Source organism: Carassius auratus, chromosome 34, assembly GCF_003368295.1.
Source record: "Carassius auratus strain Wakin chromosome 34, ASM336829v1, whole genome shotgun sequence".
NCBI lineage: Eukaryota > Metazoa > Chordata > Actinopteri > Cypriniformes > Cyprinidae > Carassius > Carassius auratus.
The window spans coordinates 14,466,541-14,488,375 of NC_039276.1; the positions used below are offsets into that span (position 1 = coordinate 14,466,541).

General features: G+C 36.3%; 1 protein-coding gene across 2 annotated transcripts in view; it reads left to right on the top strand.

Moving 5' to 3' along the window:
* LOC113053265 (tomoregulin-2-like) overlaps positions 1–17,556 on the top strand; it is a 53,372-nt gene extending 35,816 nt beyond the window's left edge. The window contains exons 5-10 of one of the 2 annotated variants that reach the window (XM_026218144.1): positions 8,857–8,953; positions 15,306–15,454; positions 15,763–15,822; positions 15,913–16,036; positions 16,916–17,074; positions 17,414–17,556. In XM_026218144.1, coding sequence (XP_026073929.1) covers positions 8,857–8,953; positions 15,306–15,454; positions 15,763–15,822; positions 15,913–16,036; positions 16,916–17,074; positions 17,414–17,510 — 686 coding nt within the window. In that variant the 3' untranslated portion in view covers positions 17,511–17,556. Of the gene's footprint in view, positions 1–8,853; positions 8,954–15,305; positions 15,455–15,762; positions 15,823–15,912; positions 16,037–16,915; positions 17,075–17,413 lie in introns of both variants that reach the window. The other variant, XM_026218143.1, reaches the window with a different exon arrangement.
* The last annotated feature ends 4,279 nt before the right edge of the window (positions 17,557–21,835 follow it).

Below are 21,835 nucleotides of genomic sequence, written 5' to 3' on the forward strand. Positions count from 1 at the left end.
CCGATTTTATTCAGTGATTAATCGCTGTATCACTTCAGCTGTCAAAACTGCAGCAGTACGGCTCCAGAAGCACTTCATTATTTCTAATTACTTCCAAATGTAATCCATTTACTGTGTATCCAGTGCTCTCCTTCAAGGATCCATTATGTATTTAATTTTGGTAGATTTTCTATAATCAATAGAGACAACACAGACACAGGAAGCTGTCTTTAAGGTTGTATGCTTTGGGTTTTTCGTTGTGTATTTATTTGGTCTTTGCAGCTGCAGTCGACCACATTTGATCTTTCACATAAAAATGGTTGTTAAGTGGTGCCTTAAACTGTTCTAAAATACTCTTCAGCATTTACTGAAGGGAAATGAACGACCTCATGTTCTTGAGGTGACGATAGTCAGCTGCACGGCCATATCTGGGTGAGGACCTTCCTCAGTTACCATGCTATCACCATGGTAACAAGTTTAGAGGATTGAGAAAGAGAATAATCTAATCTCCACGTTTCAGCTGCTGCGATAAAGACGCTCGCAGTGCCGTCTGGAATGGGAGGTGAAGACTAAGGAAAAGTGTCTGACTGTGCTCAGAGTTTGTGCGCTTAACATTCAAACTGAGTGTGAACATGTGCACGGTTTCTGTTCTGCAGTCCATACTGAGTTAGATGCACTGTTTATCAGTATGCGTCCCTGCGGCTGGAAAAGGCTTTTTGAAAACATCACACCAGATATAATTCATAAGCTCATCTGATGAAAAAGCCCTATTGAAAAATATAGTAAGACTGGGAAAACCTGTCCATAACCTAGCTTCAATGAGAGAGTGGCATTTTATCTTGGATTATTAGGTTGGGTACCACTTTATTTTACAGTCCTGTTCCTCATGTACATACTATGTACTTATTGTAATAATTGCAATAACTATGTAACAACTAGGTACTAACTCTGAACCTACCCCTAAACCTAACCCTACCCCATGTAGTTACCTTGTATTGCCAGAACTTTCTTAGATAAATACACTGTAAGTACACTATAAGTACATGTTAGTGCACGTACTGTAAAATAAAGTGCAACCTTAGGTTGATTAGGTTGAAATACTATTTCTAGTTGGTACTGTAGATAGTTAGTTGGTAGTACCTAGTAATGTAATTGAGTAATGCGACACAAATGAAAATGGATCATGTTGTGGGCAGACATAAAATCATGTTGAGGCTGCTGAATAGGTCCAAAAAAATATTTTTATTACATTAAGTTGAATGTACATGAACAAAGTGATGTTTTCTGACAAAGAATTATCGAACTAAAGTGAGGAGGAAAAAATCAGTTAATGTAACCTAACTGATTTGCGTGGAACAATATGCATGATTAAATTATGTAAATTCAGTATCTTATTCTCCACATCTGGGAGAAAAGCAGAACAAAAAGTGCCTCCTTAATGTACGAAAATTGAAAATAACATTGAAAATGTAAATGACTTTGTATTTCACTTTTGTTCTTATCACAAATAAGACATAGATTCGCCCTTGTTGCCTTTGTGGCAAATCATTTTAGAGACTAGCTATTTCCACCTCCAACAAGAGGGAAAACGAAATCATTTTATGGCAGCATCTACTCATTCTCGATTCATTCTGAGCTTTGGCAAATACATTCGGAAGTTATTAATGTAGTCAGGGTCTTTGCAGATGAAATGTAAATCTCAGGTAAATTTGGAAGGCGCCAAATCAAATGAGACAAAGGTGCATTGGGGGCTATGTGAATCTTCTGTCGCTCAAAAATAAATGTGCTGTTTTAATGTGGGTCATCCTTGGGGCAGAAAGGGATTACTATTAAAAATTGATTTCGGGAAATAAAATTCAATGATATGGGCAGGCTGGGGAGAATGGGAAAGTGTAAGAGAGGATGAACAGGAATCACACTGGACACAAAAGATGAAGCCGTTCACAGTTATGGTGGGATTATATGGAGATTGGTGCGCTAGACGGGTCAGGAGACATTGTGATTGATGAGCCATGGCAGGAAGTGGCAAAATGGCCTTAAGGTCCCAAGAGAAAGTGAAAGAAAAGAGCAGAGTTCATTTTGGCTTATATCCATACAATAGAACCGAACAGAAGTCACCCACAAAGAGTTATTTTAATTTCTTCTGCCAATAGACAGAGTAAATTATATCAACATAGCATATGAAGATTCACATTCCAGGAGATGAGAAAGAAAATGTAACGTATGGAGAAGAAGATAAGAGGTAGACAGAAGCGAACACCAGAGGCATTAATACAGTAACTGGGGAAAATAGTCTCGTCTTTCAGCGGCTGCATCTATGAGGAGTATAATCCCTTTCCAGTCATGGATCTTCCGGGGACACTATTTCCTGACAATAGTGAGCTTCATTTCTTGAGTGCATTTAAAAAACGTAACCGACTGCCATCTGTTCTGGTTGAAATCAGTAAAGCATCAACCCCCAGTGGGGCAGAAATACTCATCATAACAGCAGTCTCCAGCTCCCAAATACTGGAACTATCTAAACCTGAACTCCTTGGAGACACACCTCGGTGTTTGAAATGTAAACATCTAACGGCTTGGTTGTTTATAGAGCTTTCGATTCTTAAAGGCTCATTTATCCTGGGATGCATCTGCAAAATTCGCTGAGGTTGTTCATTTGTTTGACTGTCTTTGAAAAAGAAAGTGTGGAGGAGCAAAGAGGAGGTCCGCTGGGTTTGGGTCTGGAGTTTGTGCTGGAGCTGGAGGTGTTTTGGAATGGAAAAGAATTTCACACTTCTTTGTTGATACCTGGAACATGGTTACTTTTGGGCTAGAAGCATACATACAGCATACATGATGATTAAATTGCTTTGTTGTCCAGACTTTTGCAGCTGATTTAGGAAGCTGTTAGTGATTTTCTGACTTAGACCCTGTTTATAACTGGTATTTTGGAATTTTTTAGTTTGATGTGATCTGATCACAAGTGGTTAGCTCTAAATACAGGTGCAGTTGTGGTCCAGAATAATCAGATCACTCAAACTATATAGTGTGTGAGAAATATGTGAGCACGTTTACAGTGTAATGCAGCCATTAGACGGTTGTCATTGGACAGCGAAAGACTGCCTACTCACATTATATCAGTCACTCGCTTTTCTCAAACAAGAGTTAAACCTTGCTTATGCTTTAAAGAAAATAACAATCCTATCAAAGAATTTTAATTAAAGTTTATTTGTATATCGCGTTTTACGATACAAATCATTGCAAAGCAACTTTACAGAAAATTAAGTTTCTACAATATTTAGTAGTAGCTTTTTTTAATTTAATTTTAGAGAAATGTATATACATATACTATGCATGCACAAGATAAAAGTACAGGACATTTTAGTAAAGGTATCTTTTTAAATAATTTTAAATAAGTATATTTATATTCTAGTGAAAGTATCTTCTTTCAGCTTACATTTTAGCAAACGTATATTTTAAATAGTTTATTTTAAGGCTCTTTTTTTGTAAATGTATAGTTTTAAATTATTTCTTTGTAAGGTTCTTTTTATGTACTTTTTATTAAAGGTACTTTAAATAGGTTATTCTTCATAGTTTTTTTATAGAAAAAAAATAATTTTTAAATTTTTTAAGTGCTTTTTAGTAAAATTATCTTTAAGTTAATTCACTCAGTTCTAATGTGTAATGGTTCTCCTCACGGATGTAAGATTGCAAAGTAGGAAAATCTCTTGTTAAAATGCTTTCATATGTTTTCATTTGTTTTTTGTTTGTGCATTGGCTGTTACAAGCTCCCTGGTGCGCACATGTTGTTAAAGGCCAATATCTAAATTTGGTTTAGGTCTCTGAGCAACGAATCCATATTCCTTTGAGTTGAGAAATGACCTTTAACTTGAAACAGAAAAACTAGTTGTTGTTCAACTGAGGTGAAATTTCTCACTCAATCTTCCATTTTCAAATGAGATCATAAGATCCGCTTCAGGGAATATAACATAAATAAAAATAGCACTTTTATAAATAGACAATCAGGATAAAATGAATGAAACATAGCATTTTTATGTAAGAGAACATATTAAACTAGTTCTGTCATATTTTATCCAGTCCTCTCTGGAACAGGCTTTAGCTGCTATCTCTAGTTTACCAGCAACTTGCTTTGCTCTACTGATTTGGATCTTTTCTAAAGATCAGCGGGTAACACTGGATTGAAAGATTGGCAGTGTGGTGCCAGAGGGATTAGTGGGGCTCGATGGCAAAGACTGGCACCCACAGCGCTGGAACATCTCAGCTGCTCTCTGTGCCACCCCACAGTGTCTGGGAGTTTAGATGGAAAGACTGGGTGCCAGAATCTTGCTGCTTGGACAATCACAATTCACTGCAGCAGGGGGGGGTGCTGAAAGAATTCATTGGGGGGCTTAAAGAGTATTTAATAATAATAGTTTATATAAATTAGCCAATATTTTATAGAAATATATGTAAAATGTTTTATTTCTGGCATTAAAATCTTTATAAGTCGACTTGAGCAGTGCTAGCTGATGAAATTAACTGCATGTTTGTTCAAATTCCAGATTTATCAATACATTTTTCCCCATGCTTCCTAGTACAGAATTTAGGAATGCAATATATCATGGAACCATATTGGTCATTGGCTGACATTATGGATTTTTTGTATATTACTGTCAGCATTTTATGAAGTTATTGAATATTTAAATTTTGCAAGCCCATTTCCTCTATTTTTAAATGTACATTTCCTTGCCTTCATCTAATGCCTAATTCAGTTTATTATTTGAAAACACTAATAATTTAATATCAATGTCATATACACGATTTAAAAAATAAATAAATAAAGTGGAACCGTTTTCCAGTGGAAAGAACCTTTAGTTCAAGTCTTTTATTTCTCAAAACAACAGTATTATGAAGGAGTTCAATCTAGCAGAAAGCTGTCGGGGAGGCTTATCTTTCTTTTTTCCACAGCTAGACATGTAATGAATCCTTACAAAACGTTTTTATATTTAACATGGGGCATCTAATGGTCTAATATGAGATTGTGGTTTAGGGAAGGTCATCCAGTGGGTTAAAGCACTAGTTGCTGTGGCCACTAATGCAAAGATCCCCTCATCAAGGCCGGCTTCTTAGCTTGCAGAAAGTGACACTTTATTGACTGCCCATCGACCGCTTGGCTGCTAAAGATGTTTTTTTTTCTGTCTCTTTCTTACTGTCCATTTGTGTTTTGTTTTTTTGTGTGTGTGTGTGTGTGTTTGTCTCTCTCAGTCTCTCTTAATGTCTCTCATCCTTCACCTGTTTTCAAATGCTCTCCGTCATTGTCAAGTTTACTTTGTTGTTGTTGTTTTCTTTCATTCTTTCTCCTTGCTACATAACACAAATGACATTTGATGTTCTCTCCATCCTATTTACTTCTCATTTCTCATCATCCTCAACTCTTCATCTTCTCTCCTGCACTCTTCTTCCATCATATATCTGAGAGCGGCTCCATTACAAGTGTTATTATGGGTGCCATCGGTGCAGATCATAGTCAGCGGTGGAGATCAGCACACGTGTTTGTTTGTGTGTGAATGTAAGAGGCTCTGAACCTCGCAGCACTTCTCATGGGAGGATAATGGAAAGCTTTAGACATTGTACAGCTGTATCAAATGCAAGTGAGATGGTGTTTATGTATTGGGTGTACGTCTAATGTACAGTATGTGATTCAATTGTAAGAGTCTTTCTGAGTGGTATGTTAAATGTCTATGTGTTTATTTTACACGGTTGACCCTTGTGCAGTGTAATGACCCAGAGTGAAACCAATTCGTAGATCTTCTGCTGGGTCTTTTAGCACTTAATGGATGACTTTCAGTGAGCAGCACTTAATCTGGTCAAAGCTGGAAAAAAAGAAGTTTTGAGTCCTAATTCCTTTCTTAATTCTTCTTCCCTAATCCCTCGAAGAAGTGCAGCCCATTTTGGGCCTCCTTTCCTGAATTTCACACACTGGCACATTACTTCTCCTGCCAATTCAAACCCTCATCTGGCTTTCAAAGCGCTCTCCAAAAGCTGTCAACCAGTGGAAGAAAATGGCCTCGGGAGCACTCCACAAAATTAGACACCTTCGCTCTGCGCCACCGTCATCAGTGGATTGCTGTAATTACATGCACAAATGGGTCATTGGCAAGGTCTTCTAGGCTGTCAGGTGTGGATAGAAGAGGCAAAGTGCCAAAGGGGTTTTACAACATGCTTTTCCCAGTGGGACCAGGACACTCAAACAGCCTTGTTTGTGTGAAGTAGGCTTTAGTAGACCCAATGTGGTGAAGGCTTAGTTGATGACCACATGATTAAAGCATTGAGAGCCTGGTACTATATTTGTAAAAATAAAAATAAAAAAGATCATTTTGTTTTGGGAAAAAATTAATTAAAACAATAAGATTTATAAAAATCAAAAAAGGGTTAGCATTCAGCAATGTGTTGAAACTGAACACCTCATTCCATGAAATGTGCAATCATTGCCAGAAAAAAAAAATCACATTACTGCAGTACAAAAGAAGGAACAAGACAATTTTCATCACTCTGGAGATTCTTTTAAAGAAATAAGATGACTCTGTTGCTCATGCATGAAAACTTAAATGACATTCACCATATAGAAGCGGCATCATTCGTTTGTGGAGATCAGTGGAAATCCAAAGATCATCTTTCAGGCTATCATCTTTCTGCTGTAAGCATTATGCTCCCTACATTGTCTATTGATTCAAAGATGTAATGTGTCCCCTCCATCTGTGGAGATTCACTTGACCTTTTGTGTCCCTGAAGAGCTCAGCATGTTCTTGTGTGGTGGCATCACTTCAGGGGGTTGTGAGATGTTTTTTTCCCCTTATATTATAATACAACATTGCATTGTAATAATGCATCTTCAAAATGCAACATAATATACATGGTATAATTTGACCTTTTCGAGTCCAGGGAGAGCTTTCCATTCTTTAAGCAAATGCTTAACTGTGATGTTCTAAACCCCTTCCATTTCACAAATTGTGTGTGTGTTTGTGTTAATCTGAGCTGCTTTTCACTAAATGACCCAGGAGTTACTGTATCATCCATCCATTCATTCATTGTATGCATTGCGATGAATACCACTCAAAAGAATCAAATGGAATTCATTTCCATCTCATGCTCATGTATTAAACAATATAATTTATCTCAGAGAATTTGCAAATAGGGTCAAATGAAACAATGTACTCTGCAGAACAATCATGTTTATAAGCAAAGATACGTTAGATAATATCTATTAGATAACACACACACACACACACACACACACACACTGTCCTGTTTGTGAAGGTCAGTTTCCATACACTGTTCAGGAGATGGGTGGCTTCATTCATCATCTGTCTGACAGCCAATGTTGTGCTCTAAATCCACCCCACCTTTCTCCTTAGTTTCTTCAAAAGTAGGTTTGTCCCATTAAGAGACATTTTCTTGGACACTCACCATCTATCTTCTGTTTATTTGAGTATCTCATTTCCTTCCCCCATTTAAAGCAAAACCTATTCCTCTGCTCAGTATGTGTTAAGATTGCTACATTTTAATGTTTCATAACCTTAAATGTCTTTGCGTTGTACCTGAAAAGCGCTTTAAAGTTTCATCAATAACAATAACAAAAGACTTAAGATGTCTGTAGCCATTATCCACAAAACATATGCATTTAATCAATCATTGACCTAGGGTTTTCACACACATCGGAGATAAACAGGTATACAAGATATACATCTTTTTTGCGGCGGTTGTAGATGAAAACAGAGGGGGTTGGTGATCGACTGTGTTTTTGGGCAGGGAAAGTCAATTCAGAAGGTCCATCTAACCAATAGATGGATATAACTGTTACTGCCCCTTCCATCTGAGATGTTTCTAATTTCCAGACCCTTGGGTCCATGCAGCCGCACATGAGAGAGAAGCTGGGTGATCTTGTAACATTTTGATACCAAACTACTCATTTGGAGCATTTCCACTGGCAAAGATAAAACATTCACAAAATAACTGCCACAATTGTGTCTAAAATGTAAGTTAATATTAACTTTGTTTTTATACTGTATTATTATACTGTTAATATTACTTAATATTGATGGTTCCATGCACTGAAGTATAAAAGCGGTTGTACTGTTGGTCTAAAAATTTTGGAACAACGGAGCTCTTTTTCATGTGATATTGCTGAATTAAAACAGTTTGGGATTCAAAAATCTTTGATCTGTGAAAGGACACAGTGTCAGTGCAAAGCTTGTATTTGTGGTTGTCATCTAGACCAAAATGAAAGAAAATGAAAAACTTAAAAGAGAATCAATAGAAAGACAAATGGCGAAACAGTAACACCTGTGACTTTAACATTGTTCCTTGCATGGAAGTGCAGAATACTTTCTTTTATCTACCTGCATTTATTTTTTCATCCCTTTGTCTTTGCAGTCTAAGTTTTAAAAATAGTACCTCATAATGGAGGGTCAGGGTGCAAAGGGGAGCGATGATCCTCTGAGGAGAAGATGTAATTTAAATTCCATGACGTACAGGATTGCTTTTCCCTGTCCACTGATGAGGAGAGATGTGTGATAGCGAGGGGCTTTAAGCTTCGGCTCCAGGGAAGACTCTATCACCAGGGAGCAGGGGCGGCAAATCAGAAATCATCATGATGAAATGAGGGGTGAGACTGAGGAAAGATCAGTGGGGGATTTAAACTTCTCATGAGAGCCCGAGACAAAGACTGAATGAGAATTGTCTATCCTCTGTCTCTCCATCTATTTATGCATGTTTGTGTGAGAGGAAGAGAGAGATTGAGAGACGGACTGTGAATGCCTGCTCATCTTGCCCCAAGTAATATTTATCAGACATTTGATAGCTTATGTTGTCTTGTCTCGTCTTTATGTATCCAAGCAGGGAACGAGGGTTCGGCGGAGAATGGACAGAAAGAGACGTCCACCTGTGACATTTGCCAGTTTGGGGCTGAGTGTGATGAGGATGCTGAAGATGTCTGGTAAGCACAAAAACAGCCTGTAGGATAACTAATATCACATAAAAAAGAAAAAAATAAAGAAACATGCCATGCCATGTTAATTTACAGTTTTTTTGCATCCACTTCGTCTCGCAGCACAAAGCACTGTATATAGCTCCTTGCACACTGAGTTCACAGAAATTGGTGGTCTTCTTTTTAATATGTGGCTTTAGTATCGCTGGCAAAAGCATCAAACTGAGCCACTGACATCCTGAAGTAAACGTTGAATTGCCCGTGATAATCCCGCTGGTCCTGAGGGGGAGCTCTCTGAAGACTCCAATCAGTGCTGGTTGGCGAAAATTCTTTTTTATTATTATTACTTTGCAACGAATTAATACACATCGAACTCAGTGTGCAAGGTTTCTGTGTGTGACACATTTTAGGATTTCAAATTTCTGACTCAAAAATACCTTTATATTTCATTGTGTACAGTAATTGTTCTGCCCTAAAGCCATCCAAGCCAATTACATTTTTGGTGATGATATTCTTTTGTTTTATGCCTGTGGTAATTATGAGTAAAACATCACATCATCACTATCAAAACGGTGCCACCTTGATGAATAAAGGTGAATTGCACTTATGGAGTCATCAGATATTTAATTATTGTTGCTTAGGAAAAATATAATTACAGTGACCCTATACACTTTCTACAAAAAAAATTTTCTCGGTAAACATGCAGTTTTTTATATTTTATTATTCTGTTTTGTTTCTTTGTTTATGATGAATAGATTGAGGAATTCTAAGAAAGTTGATGTCTATCTTAACAAAAAAATGAAGGAGGTAGAGAGTAGTTAATGATGTCCCGGTTGCTAAAGACCCAGGTATGCAGGGGTAGTGAATGACCAGCACTCTCTTCCACTCTCAATACCCACAACTGAGATGCTTGCTTTGAATGCTTTCTCTGCTCAGAAGCAGACTGACTGTTTTAGATTGGTTGGTGCTGTCAAAGACATGATATGGAGTATGGGACACAATATTTTGATTATGAACTTTACAAACTTCCCCAAAATAAATGGGCCAATTATGACAGTTTAATCTTTGCTTAGAATGAGAACTCATTAATATTCAATAAAAAATAAGCAGAAAACCTCAACATCCACTTTGTTCCTCCAACAGCATCATCATGCTATATTCCGTGTGAAATGGTTATCGTTTCTAGAGAATCTGTTTTAGTTGTAAACATGTGAAAAAATCATGACTCACATGATATATTTAAAATCCACCCGTGGATGTGGAAAGAAGGTTTTCGTTGTGCTGTGAGCAGCTCAAACTGTCAGCTAGAGTGAAGGACACTACCCTTTAATCTTAATAGAAGAAGGCCTCTCTTTCTCCCTCATGCCTATCTCTCTCAGGGCACCTGAAGGGAATTATATGTCAGCCTGCAGATTCACTAAAGATTCAGCAAGCACTGGCTGGAGAGCTGGAGGGTTTGGAAGCATCAGAATGAAACAGCCCAGCCTCTAACTCCTGAGAGATATCAGCACGATTTGAGGCATTTATGCCTGAGTCGTAGGGATGGTCCCACGACAGGCCCCTCGCTCTGATACACTTGACTGCAGATGACTCACTCACCTCACTGTTCTTCTACCAAAAACACTCTACCTCTCTCAGCAGCCCTTCTTTTTTTTAGTCTTGCTCCATTTTTCCATCTTCCTGTGTCATCTGAAAGGATTACTGAAAAAAAAATCAGATGAGAGATTATAAAAAAAAATCAATGCTATAAGCTGCATTAATAACATGTCTGTGTGTGTTTGTGCATTGATTGAGTGTAGTGACAAGAACCGGATTTGGCTGTTAGGACCCTAGTCCTTGGGTGTGTGTAATAGAGAGAGAGAGAGAGAAGTATTATCGATTCATTGATTTCAGTCACTAAAAGTCACTAAAATAGGACACACAAAATACCTTGTATTGTGTTGAACAATATGTTTCAACTGCACTGAACTATTTTCAATTATATTTTTAGTATGAAATGAGTTGTTAATTTTAATCAACATTTCTCACACCTTTATGTTTGAGTTTGATACAATGTACTCTTGGACTGAATGGAATTAGAGCTAATATACAGAATATAAACAGAGACAGACACGGAGATGCTGTAATCTGGTCCTGGGTGGCATCTGTCAGTGCAGTGTGAATTTGCCTATAGATAGACAGGCAGACAGATAGACAGACTTAATTATAACTTTAGGACTTTTAGAACTTTATTTTACATTTACATTTACAATCGTGATATGGCCTAATGTGATTTGTTAAAATTCACAAAGTTATGATTTAATTAAATTAATGTGAGCGCAGCACATTCAAAGTCAAAATGCGGCACTTTGCATATTATATCTCCCTCATCTTTTTTAGTGAGCAAAGGAAAAAAGTAAAGCATGGACACTTCAAAATAAGAATCCAAGGCTGGTTTATAATCGAATGTTCTGTGTTATGTATAGGTTTTATTTTTTTATTTTTTTGCCATTTCGGTTGCAGAATTAACTTATAATATAATCTTGGTTTTAATTCATTGTAAACTTTTGTGGCTTCTCTCTGGTCTGCCCTGTAACAGGAAGAAAAGATTAAAAATATAATTTTTATCACCTTCACTCTATATATTTTACTAGTATGAAGTAGTATCAAGTAGCACAGATCAAGTTTGATCTGTCTGTGCGTACAGTATTTATTTTATTTGTGCAGGTCTTAAAAATGTCTTAAAATCTTAAATCTGATTTTAAAAACTTTTTTTAGATACCGACAGACGGACAGATATTGGATTTTGTCAGTACTATAATACTGTGCTTAAAGAACCCCCCCAAAACAAGATCAAGAATTTGCATAAGAGCATAATAGGACCCCTTTAAATAATGTTCTTAAATCCTTCTTGGGGCCGCATGGTCCAGGGAGGAACCATGAGATTTTATACTAAAATGCATGTTACATAAAATAAAAAACAAGCATAATACATACTTTTTTTTTATAAACAAGCTTGAAATGGATGAATTAATGAATGCATAAACTAAGTCACACATTTAAAACATTGGAATCAAAAAGCCAAAACTCCTCATCTATCCTAATCGAACTATCACAGATACAAACCCAAGACTAATTCTCACAAAGTACAGACTCAGTCATCATAATCCTTCCATTGAAAGAGAGAGAGAGAGACTAAAGTGTGGAAGGAAGGAGCAGCTTGACAGACAAGAAGCCCACAGGCCATGCTGGAAAAGTTTAGATAACACAGAAACCACATGGCTTTTACAAATCAATAAGACATATCCCCTCACTCAACAAGATAAACACACTCACGCACACACAGAGGCTACCATCCAAGGAAATCTCAACCCTTCGGTTTGACTCAGTTGCAAAGCCATTATTACTTGATTTGCTACTGGAAGTTTTTGATGTGTGTGTGTATGTGTGTGTGTGTGTTGTTGTTGTTGTTGTTGATGCAGTGCATTTGCAATTTGTGTGTATGCATAGAGAATGTGAGAGGCGACATTAAATATTCATGCTCTCAAGACACATTAGACTTTATGATCACTACAGACGGTCATACTAGAGAGCAAGTGTGTGTGTGTGAGTGAGAAAGAGAGAGAGAGAGAAAGAGAGAGCAGTACTGGTTCACAATAAATACATCTCAATATCATTGTGCCTGTTTGTTTTTATCTAACATCCAACGTTCCCAGGAATGTATCTAAATTACTATGCATTACAGATCTTAATTAGCAATGGCAAACAATCAAAGCTGCCCTTGAGTTGACTCCACGCCACAGTTCAGTTCAGTCAATGTCTCTATTTAAAACAGATATTTTTATCTCACTTTTGTAGTCAGTTTACATTATTCCAGTAGTGCCAGAATACAAAACGGCTCAGTACATCACTAAAGCTCACTGGCGGGGTGAAAATATGAAAAAGGGAAGCTGAAGAAAAAACACATACACAAAAAAATAATGACAGATTTATAATTATACTGTCATCGGTTTGCTGCAGCGAGAAATGAGTGGGGACGGCAGTTTAATTGTCATTTCTGCTCAATATGTTCCTGCCGTGGCACACACACAACACATATAGACTTAAGAGAGAAATTCTAGCAGAAAAACCTTAACATTGAAAATACAGACTTAATAAATTCTTGTCAACTCCTTTGAGAAATACTGATATACCAAACACACTCACAGAACATCCACAATGAAGACTAGTTGACAGGTTTTCGATTCTCTCAGGCAGAAATGAATGACCGGTTCACACACAAATGCAAAGGCTACATGTGTTCCTGTTGCAAATGTCAAAAACTTTGTCCAGGACTCAATCCGTCTTTGTCTTCTTCTCAGAAGTGCATCACCTTTCATCTGTACATACGCACATAAGTGCTCATTAATGTCGTTAATGAAGGTATTTAAATAAGAGCAGCCATTAAAACGAGTGAAGAAACATCAAAGTGTCAGAACTCATCATTTCTCGTTTGAAACAGATCGTTGTAATATTCTCCACTGATGTGTTCGCAGTGCTTTAGTTGCTAAGCCTGTCTTCTGTGCTAGTCATTAAGGCCCTGCGAAGATTGACTCAGGAATGTGCTATAGATTGAAAATAACTCCAGCATCCAGTTCGATCTCGTGCAAATTCATTTTTGAGCCTTCCCTTCTAGCTTCACGCTGATACAGAAGATGAAAAACAGACTTTACTCATTACATTTGCAATCTTGACACCCTTGTAAACATTTATAGAGCAGTCACATCATAAAAGCGTTGTTGGTGTTAATCTGTTTCTAATGGTTATTCATCCAGCCGCAAGCCAAATGGGCAATTATGAATGTCAGTTAATGTTTGTGCGAGGTTGCGGTTCCCACTGATGAAGACCTTTTGTAAAGGGGGCCAGTATTTTTTACCATTGTATTCTGTGTATGTTGCAAGGCTGTAGTCGCGCAGGATGCTTGTGAAAATGCTAAGCTTAACACACTCATACATGACAGAGAGGTGTACATTATTAAGTCTGTAGAGTTCACCCTTTGCAAAACTGGCTCTTTACAAAAGCAGTTTTATTGTAGACATAAAAAAGTGTTCGTTTGATTGATTGAATCGTTCAGCAACAGAATAAATTGAATACTTAACACTATCCTTTCCTGGCAAGCATGTTGTTTGTGGGACAAAATTTACTGTTAAGATGTTATTTATATTTTTCTTTGTTGTGCTGTATACTTAAAAAAAAAACAAAAAAAACAAAAAAACACGGTTTTCAACATTATAAATAATAAGAACTGTTTCTTCAGCTCTTAATCGGCATATTAGAATGATGTCTGAGTGATCATATTATATTTTTATTCATATATTAATATTTTATGAATATATTAGTATTTAGATTTAAAATATTTCACAATATTATCTCTACAGTATTTTAATTAAATAAATGCAGCCTTTATAACCTTAACATAAAAAAGTAAAAATCTTTTCGAACCCAAACATTTGAATGATAGCATAGCATAAGTTAATTTGCTGCATGCCATAAACAGTTTGATTGATTTGTTTTATTATTCTTCAAATCTATATTTAATGTGATGTTTTAAAAAGATGGTGTACCACAAAATGAAGTCTCTCTATTAAGTTTTCCTCACAGACTACATGCAAAAACAAAGCAATATGACTAGCGCAGTTTAATTTAAACTGATGAGCTAACCTCTTACACAGCTAAATCAGTGTAAGCCAATTCACAAAACCAGTGACTCTTATGAGCTTATTCTTTTTATAAATAGTTCAAAAAGAGTTATTGCTTTGAACCAATCTAAAATATTGTCCTTTATATTCATGCATTTATCCAAAGCGACATACAGTGCATTCAGACTAACATTTTTTACCTAACATGTATTCCTTGGGAATCAAACCCACAACCTTTCATGCTGCTAATGCAATACCACTGAGCCACAGGAACACATATGTACACACTTTTAACTTCATAATCCAATCAGAATTGATTAATGAATCTGTTAATATACATTGTTTCCCATCTCTAGAGCTGAGGTGCCTGGATTGAACCCCACTGTTCATTTGGTTGGCCAGCCTTACAATCTGTTGATTCTCCTAATATATGAATAAAATCTGGTAAAGGGCCAAAAAAGTTGTACTATTTCCAAAGAGGCCCTGAAAAATATTAATTGAATAGTGAAATTTTTACATCATTATCAGAAGTAAACACCAGATCCCCTCCAGCAATTACTTTGAGTCCCGAGTTTGGATGTGTGTAAAGTTATTCTTAGCTGACAGCTTGATCAAACAAGGTGTGACACTTGCTTAATGATCTTTTTCACGGTCTTTGATTTGTCAGTAATCAGCCTTTTATTATGCGGTCTCTCACAACACAGGTGCGTCTGTAACATCGACTGCTCCCACATCAGTTTTAACCCCGTGTGCGCATCAGACGGCCGGTCCTATGACAACCCCTGCCAGGTGAAAGAGGCGTCGTGTCAGCGGCAGGAACGAATCGAAGTCAAGTTCCTGGGTCACTGCCAGGGTAAGAAGAGCAGATTAACAAACATGTATCATTGCTTTATGGAATTTCTTACATTGCTACATGATGCCTTCTTCCATTCAATTTGCATTTATATAAGACAACAACGCAGAACTCGTGTAAAGATGAACATTATAAATCACTGTTATATAATCAAGTACATTCATGTTTATATGATCATTAGTCTCTGGAATATAGCAATTTCCCTGATATCATCTTCAAAATGACAGTGTACAAATGGGGGAGGGGGTTGTATTATGTAACCAGCAGAGCTGTTCATTTTAACATCTGAATTCATTCCTATCTTGTAGGCGACATGATTACAGGCACCAAAGCAGGAGACGGACAATATGCCAGGACAGACTACACAGGTGGGTGGGTGTTAAATTACAAGAAGTTAGTTTTAATTTCGAAGTGCCCTTGAATTTGAGCTGTTCTGACCCACTATGTTTGAATTCTAGAGGAGAAGCCTGAGGTTTCAGAGGTGGCGAGAGGGCTGTACATCCCCTGCCCTGAGCACTATAAGAACTATTGTGTTCACGGAGACTGTGAATATCCCAACATGCTCTCAGCACCCTCCTGCAGGTACACACACACACACACACACACAATGTTTCTCATTAGGGTGTATCCTATCTACAAAAATACATTGTGAAAAAGTGTGTGTGTTAGGCATACACCTTTGATTGTGAATGCAATACTGTATCACAGATCTGCATCTCCCCCTAGTGTTCAAACTAAGAGCTGCCTCATAAAAAAAATTTTTTTTCCAAACACTCCCCTTTCTTCGGTGTTATTTTAGTATAATTTATATATTATTATAGTTTTTATTAGGTGTCTGAATTTGTCTTTATGCTTGTAGTGCTTTGTTTAGTTACATTTATTTAAACTAAATGAAAATAGGGTATGTTTTCTTGGCAACCAGTGGAAATAAAATTATGTTTAAGTTTTATGGCTTTAGCTTTAGTTAACTATATTAACCTTAGTCTTTATTGGTAGTACAAATAAATGGTGCTTTCGCAAAAAAAAAAAAAAAAAAATCTTCAAATGTTACTGTATGATTGTTAATTTTTTTAAGAAATTAAATGTACAAGTCATCTCTACGGATTAAACTGGGACAGAGGAAGGTATTAAACAGGGAAACTGCACACATCAGCTTATAAAAAATAATTGGCTGTTCAAGTTTTGAAACTCATATTAATAGTCGCAGATAAACAAGAGAAAAGGGACTAGAGAGAAATAATAAGACAGAACAGGAGTCTCTCTGGCAGGTGCTGCAGTACAACAGCAGGTGTTTCAGAGGAACGACTCTAAGAGCGAGAAACACTGAAGTATGTGTGTGAACACAGATATTACAGAGAGAGTAGACTCTTTAAAACAACCTGTATAAATCAACAGAGGACTAAAGCACACACATCTAATCTAATAAGCATATAACGCTGTGTTTCTTCCTCTTTTCTTCAGCTGTCACTCAGGATTCAGTGGTCCACAGTGCGAGACTAAGGAGTATAATGTGCTGTATGTGGTGCCTGGCTCTGGAAAGCTCCGCTATGTCCTCATCGCGTCTGTCATCGGGGTTCTGCAGGTGGCCATCATATGTGTAGTGGTGCTGTGTATCACCAGGTGAGTACAAACACACAAACCATAGCATTACATCACACACGATGTGCTACTGCGAAGCAAAGCAGAGGACAGCTACCTTCTGGGTAGATCGCACACACTCGCAGCTCTTCATAGAGTGAGACTTCCTGCCGGCAGAATAACTTTACACTCCATGAAAGGTCATGGTTGAAGGGTGTGTGTGCATTAGCAGCACTAAATAACTCACCCATCTCCTGTAATATTTACTTACACATCAGAAAAGTATATATATTGTTTTAATAAAAAATAACTTAAAGAGTTGCCTGGTGGAAGCAAGTTATATGTATGATAAGGATGTCCTTTTGCTTCCTTCCTCTGCAGGAAGTGCCCTCGGACCAACAGAATCAACCGACAGAAGCAGAACACAATGCACTACAACTCTGAAAATACCCTGCGCGCCTCCACCCGCCTCATTTGAGCCCGTGAGCAGAGAATCATGGGAAACGTAGTTTGGACAGAGGACAGGAAATAAGAAACTTGCTCTCAGTCCCCACAGAGACACTGCATCCTGCTGGATGATGGGATGGAGGACGATGGTGCAGATGTATCAGAGGACGATGGATTCTACACATGATGCCTTGCACCTGTGGCACAGGACACAAACAGAGAATTTTAGGACGCCATGATAGGACAAGTCCTGTTATTTGGTTATGTATGGGTAATATTTCCAATAGTTAATTTGTTTGTCTTGATGGGGTCCTTTTTCTGTAATGTAAATAAATAATTTATATCACAAAGCACAGTGTGTTTTTTCTTTTTCCTTATTTCTTTGTGGATGCAATGACTTTTAAAGGATCTATCTTGAAGGTACATGGGCAGTTTCAGGGGTTTCTAGAGAAGTGATTCAACAATTTATTATAAATAAATATTCATGTAGCTGTTTTTAATGTTTGGTGTCCCAGAGACCCCAATCATGTAAATTACAGTTTAAGAGTTTGATATCAGCAACATAAAAAATAAATAAATAAAAATAAAGCAAAAACAAAAAAGATATTCAGAAAGGACACATTCAGTTGTGGCACTAAATGCATTTGTAATGTTACAAATATTTTATTTACAATAATACATTTATTTAGTTCTTTTGAATGTATGTTCATCAAAGAATCCTGTGAAAATATGTCACAGTTTACACAAAAAAAAATATTAGCCAGTGCAACTCTTTTCAGCATTGATAATATTAAGAAATGTATCTGAATTTCTGAATGTCTCTGATTTCTGAAGGATCATGACGCTAAAGGCTGCTTTGCCAACAGAGGAATAAATTACAGTTTTAAACAGAGAATGGTTATTAAAATTTTAATAATATTACACAATATAACTCTTTTTACTCTACTTTTGATAAAATAAATGTAACCTTGGTGGTCATAAGATGTTTCTTTCAAAATCATTAAAAATATTAGGGGTAATTTTCCTCTCAAATAAAAAAAACACTGTTATCCAATATAGTTTTAATAATCTTTGTTTTCTTTTGTGGTCAATTTTACTCCAGTAAAATGTAGAAAAACAAATTGAGAGATAGAGGGAATTTACTGACCTTTAAAGGTCATGTGGAGGACGGAACCCTTTAGGACTAAGGAATTCCGCACATTCCTTGTCTGCAGAAGTTCCTATTTCATCCCAGACCTGTCCAGTGGAGTCCGTACACTTCCTGTTTGACAGTCAGTGTCCCACAGGGGTAAGAGAGAGCCTTAGTGATTCTGACTACATTTGTATGTTTGTGTTCTGCTTCCACTAAGCAGACCCTTTCTTTTTGAGCTCAGTGTAGGACGGAATTGTAGCCCTGGTGACACTGTGATGCAGTAAAGACTATGAATTTGGTATATGATTTTCACTTTGCTTTCTCTGTAGACTAATAGAGCTCCAGTCAAACAGGACTAAAGTGCAAGAGGTACATACTTTACATTCTCAACAATGCTGAATCAGTTGCCAAACCAGCGAATACACCATCTGATCCATTCCAACAACTTCATAAGCCTTAACACATGTTTACAATGAATACATTTGCTTTTAGTTGAATGCCATTGTTTCATTGTATCTAAAGTCTCAACCAGAAACATAACAAGGTTTTGAAACAAACCAGATTACACTGGATGTGATTCAGCACAAAGTAGCCATTTAACAATGATTCATTTTTAATCTATATCCTGATCTGGTTGGGAATCATTGCTTTAAATATATATGCTTTATCGTCGAGCTGAACGGATTTTCAACACATGAACACATTCACATTCGGTATTGAAACTTTACTTCTCTAAAATGTAAAAAAGCAATTTGCTGTTGCACTGTACACATGCAATCCCATTTTTATTTTTATTTATTTTTTAAGCATATTATTTTTCTTTCATATGTGCTTACATGGGCTCCTTATACCATTTGGTTTTTTGGTGTCCTTTTTAAGTTTTGGAGTTCTTTTGGAGTCTTTTTTTGGACATCTACATTTATCTTGAAAAAAGCTTGCAGAAAATGCTGATTTTTGAGAATCACCCTTCAATCTTTTGGCTTACTTTGCTGAATATAGCAAATGATAAACAAAATAAAGATTTGAAACAAGATAAATGGTCAATGCTTAATTTCATGAAGTGTGCGATTAATCACAGAAATTAATTTCATAAAAAATATATATGTATTGACAGCCCTATATATATATATATATATATATATATATATATATATATATATATATATATATATATATATATATTGAAGCTCTTTACAAAAATAGATAAATAAAGCAATGGAATGGCTTTTGATATAGGTGGCTAAAATACTGCTCTTTATGGCCATCAAGTTCTGAGGGAAAACATTTAATCTTATCTGCTGCTTTTTTCATCACTGGTCAAAAAGTCCCAGAGACAAGAGAAAAAAATCTGTCTGCTATCGTTCAGCTAATTATTGAGATGCCACAAGCGCAATCTCTCACCAGGCACCAAACAATTTGCATTCACCTAGAGTCAATTTGAAAAACCTGTTACAAGCGAAGCCATCTAAGTTTCAAAACAAAGGCATAACTTTAGTGTGCTTTGCAGTGACATGTCTTTTCATACTCCGGGGTTTTCCCATAAAGCTGAAACACAAATCATGCAACACTATATGAGTGACATCTCAGTAACAGTCACGAATAATATGAAACTTATAAGAAAGACGATTAAGAAAGATTAAGAAATAGGACTCTCATTAAACTGATTCAACAACAGGATGTTGTTATGTAACTGACAGGAAACTACACATTACTGAGATGTTTTACAGCATCATCCAACTACAGCATGCATTCATTTAAATGTTTCATTTACTCACATGTGATCCAAAAATATAATAATCTATATTATATTCTAGGATTTTGAAATAACAGCGCTAAACCGCAAGCAGGTTTATTTATTTATTTATTTATTTATTTATTTATTTATTTATTTATTTATTTATTTATTTATTTATTTATTTATTTATTTATTTAAAGTGCAGTGATTACCTTCTACCTGCAGAGGTCAGGCCTCACTCCACTTTGCAATGGCAAAATTTAAAATTAGAAATTAGAAAGCGTTTTTAATGTTATAATTGAGTGAATTATTTTGTCATTTACTCACTTTCATGTCAGTCCAAACATGTATGACTGACTTTCATTTATGGAACATAAAGAAAATATGTGGAGAAATGTCTCAGTGTTTTTTTGTCCATACAGTGGAAGTCATTGGTCATTGGAAGTCATTTACATTCTCCAAAATATCCATTTTACAATATAAAAGAAAGTCTTACAGTTTTGGAAAGATGTGAGGGCAAGTAAATGATTTTGGGTGAACTTTCCCTTTAAGTATATGTGTTTTATTTATTTATTTACTTGGCCTGACCTATCTGTTGATATCAGTGTGTGGATATGGGGTCACTTGGGTGACGGTTTTTGATTTGTATCTATATTCTGAGCACATGACAGCCTAGGAGAGGGAGATAAATGCCTCAGTCTCAGGAAATGAACAGATATAAGAGAAAAAGATAATTGTATGTTAGATTCTTGACCTTGTCCTTTAATAACACTCCCAAACAGATATCTAAGCTATGCATGTAATTCTGTGCTATTGATCGTCATTATCCAGAAAATGACCTCTGGTCGGCTCGTTTATCTTTGATATGAGGACCACACCAGATTTCCAGGTGATGTGTTTACTTTCATGGTCACGGATCTATGAATGAGGTTGTGTCTTTCCTTCTCTTTGTTCATTCAGACTTTTGAGCAAGAGTCGACACATTGTTAACTTTCAAAGTCTGACCTGGGTTTAAAACCTGCAATAAATCATAAGAAATAATTTATCTCAATGCACTTTATTTTATTTTAATTAACTTTAATTTATGATTATTATTACTGTGTGCTGTCTGCTGGATGGTCTTTGTTTATTGTACTTCCACTCTGTACAATTAGCATCATAGGTATCGTAAAATATGTTGCTTGTTCTCTCAGTGAATAATGTGAGGAGAGGTTTTTTTTTTTTTTTCAGTTTATTTTATTTTATTACAGTTTGTGGTTTTTGTTTTAGTTAACTGTAATAGCCCTGGTCTAAGCTGCTCTTTTCCATATGATAAAAGTGAATGAATACCATATTTTTAAAGCTTCAGTTTATATCACGTTTCACTGTGTGGAAAGAGCGGCATGGACATTCTTCAAAACATCTACTTTTGTGTAATATAGTTTTGGAGCAATATGAGGGGATCAAAGCAATGATGACAGAATTTTCATTTTCGGACAAGTTATCCCTT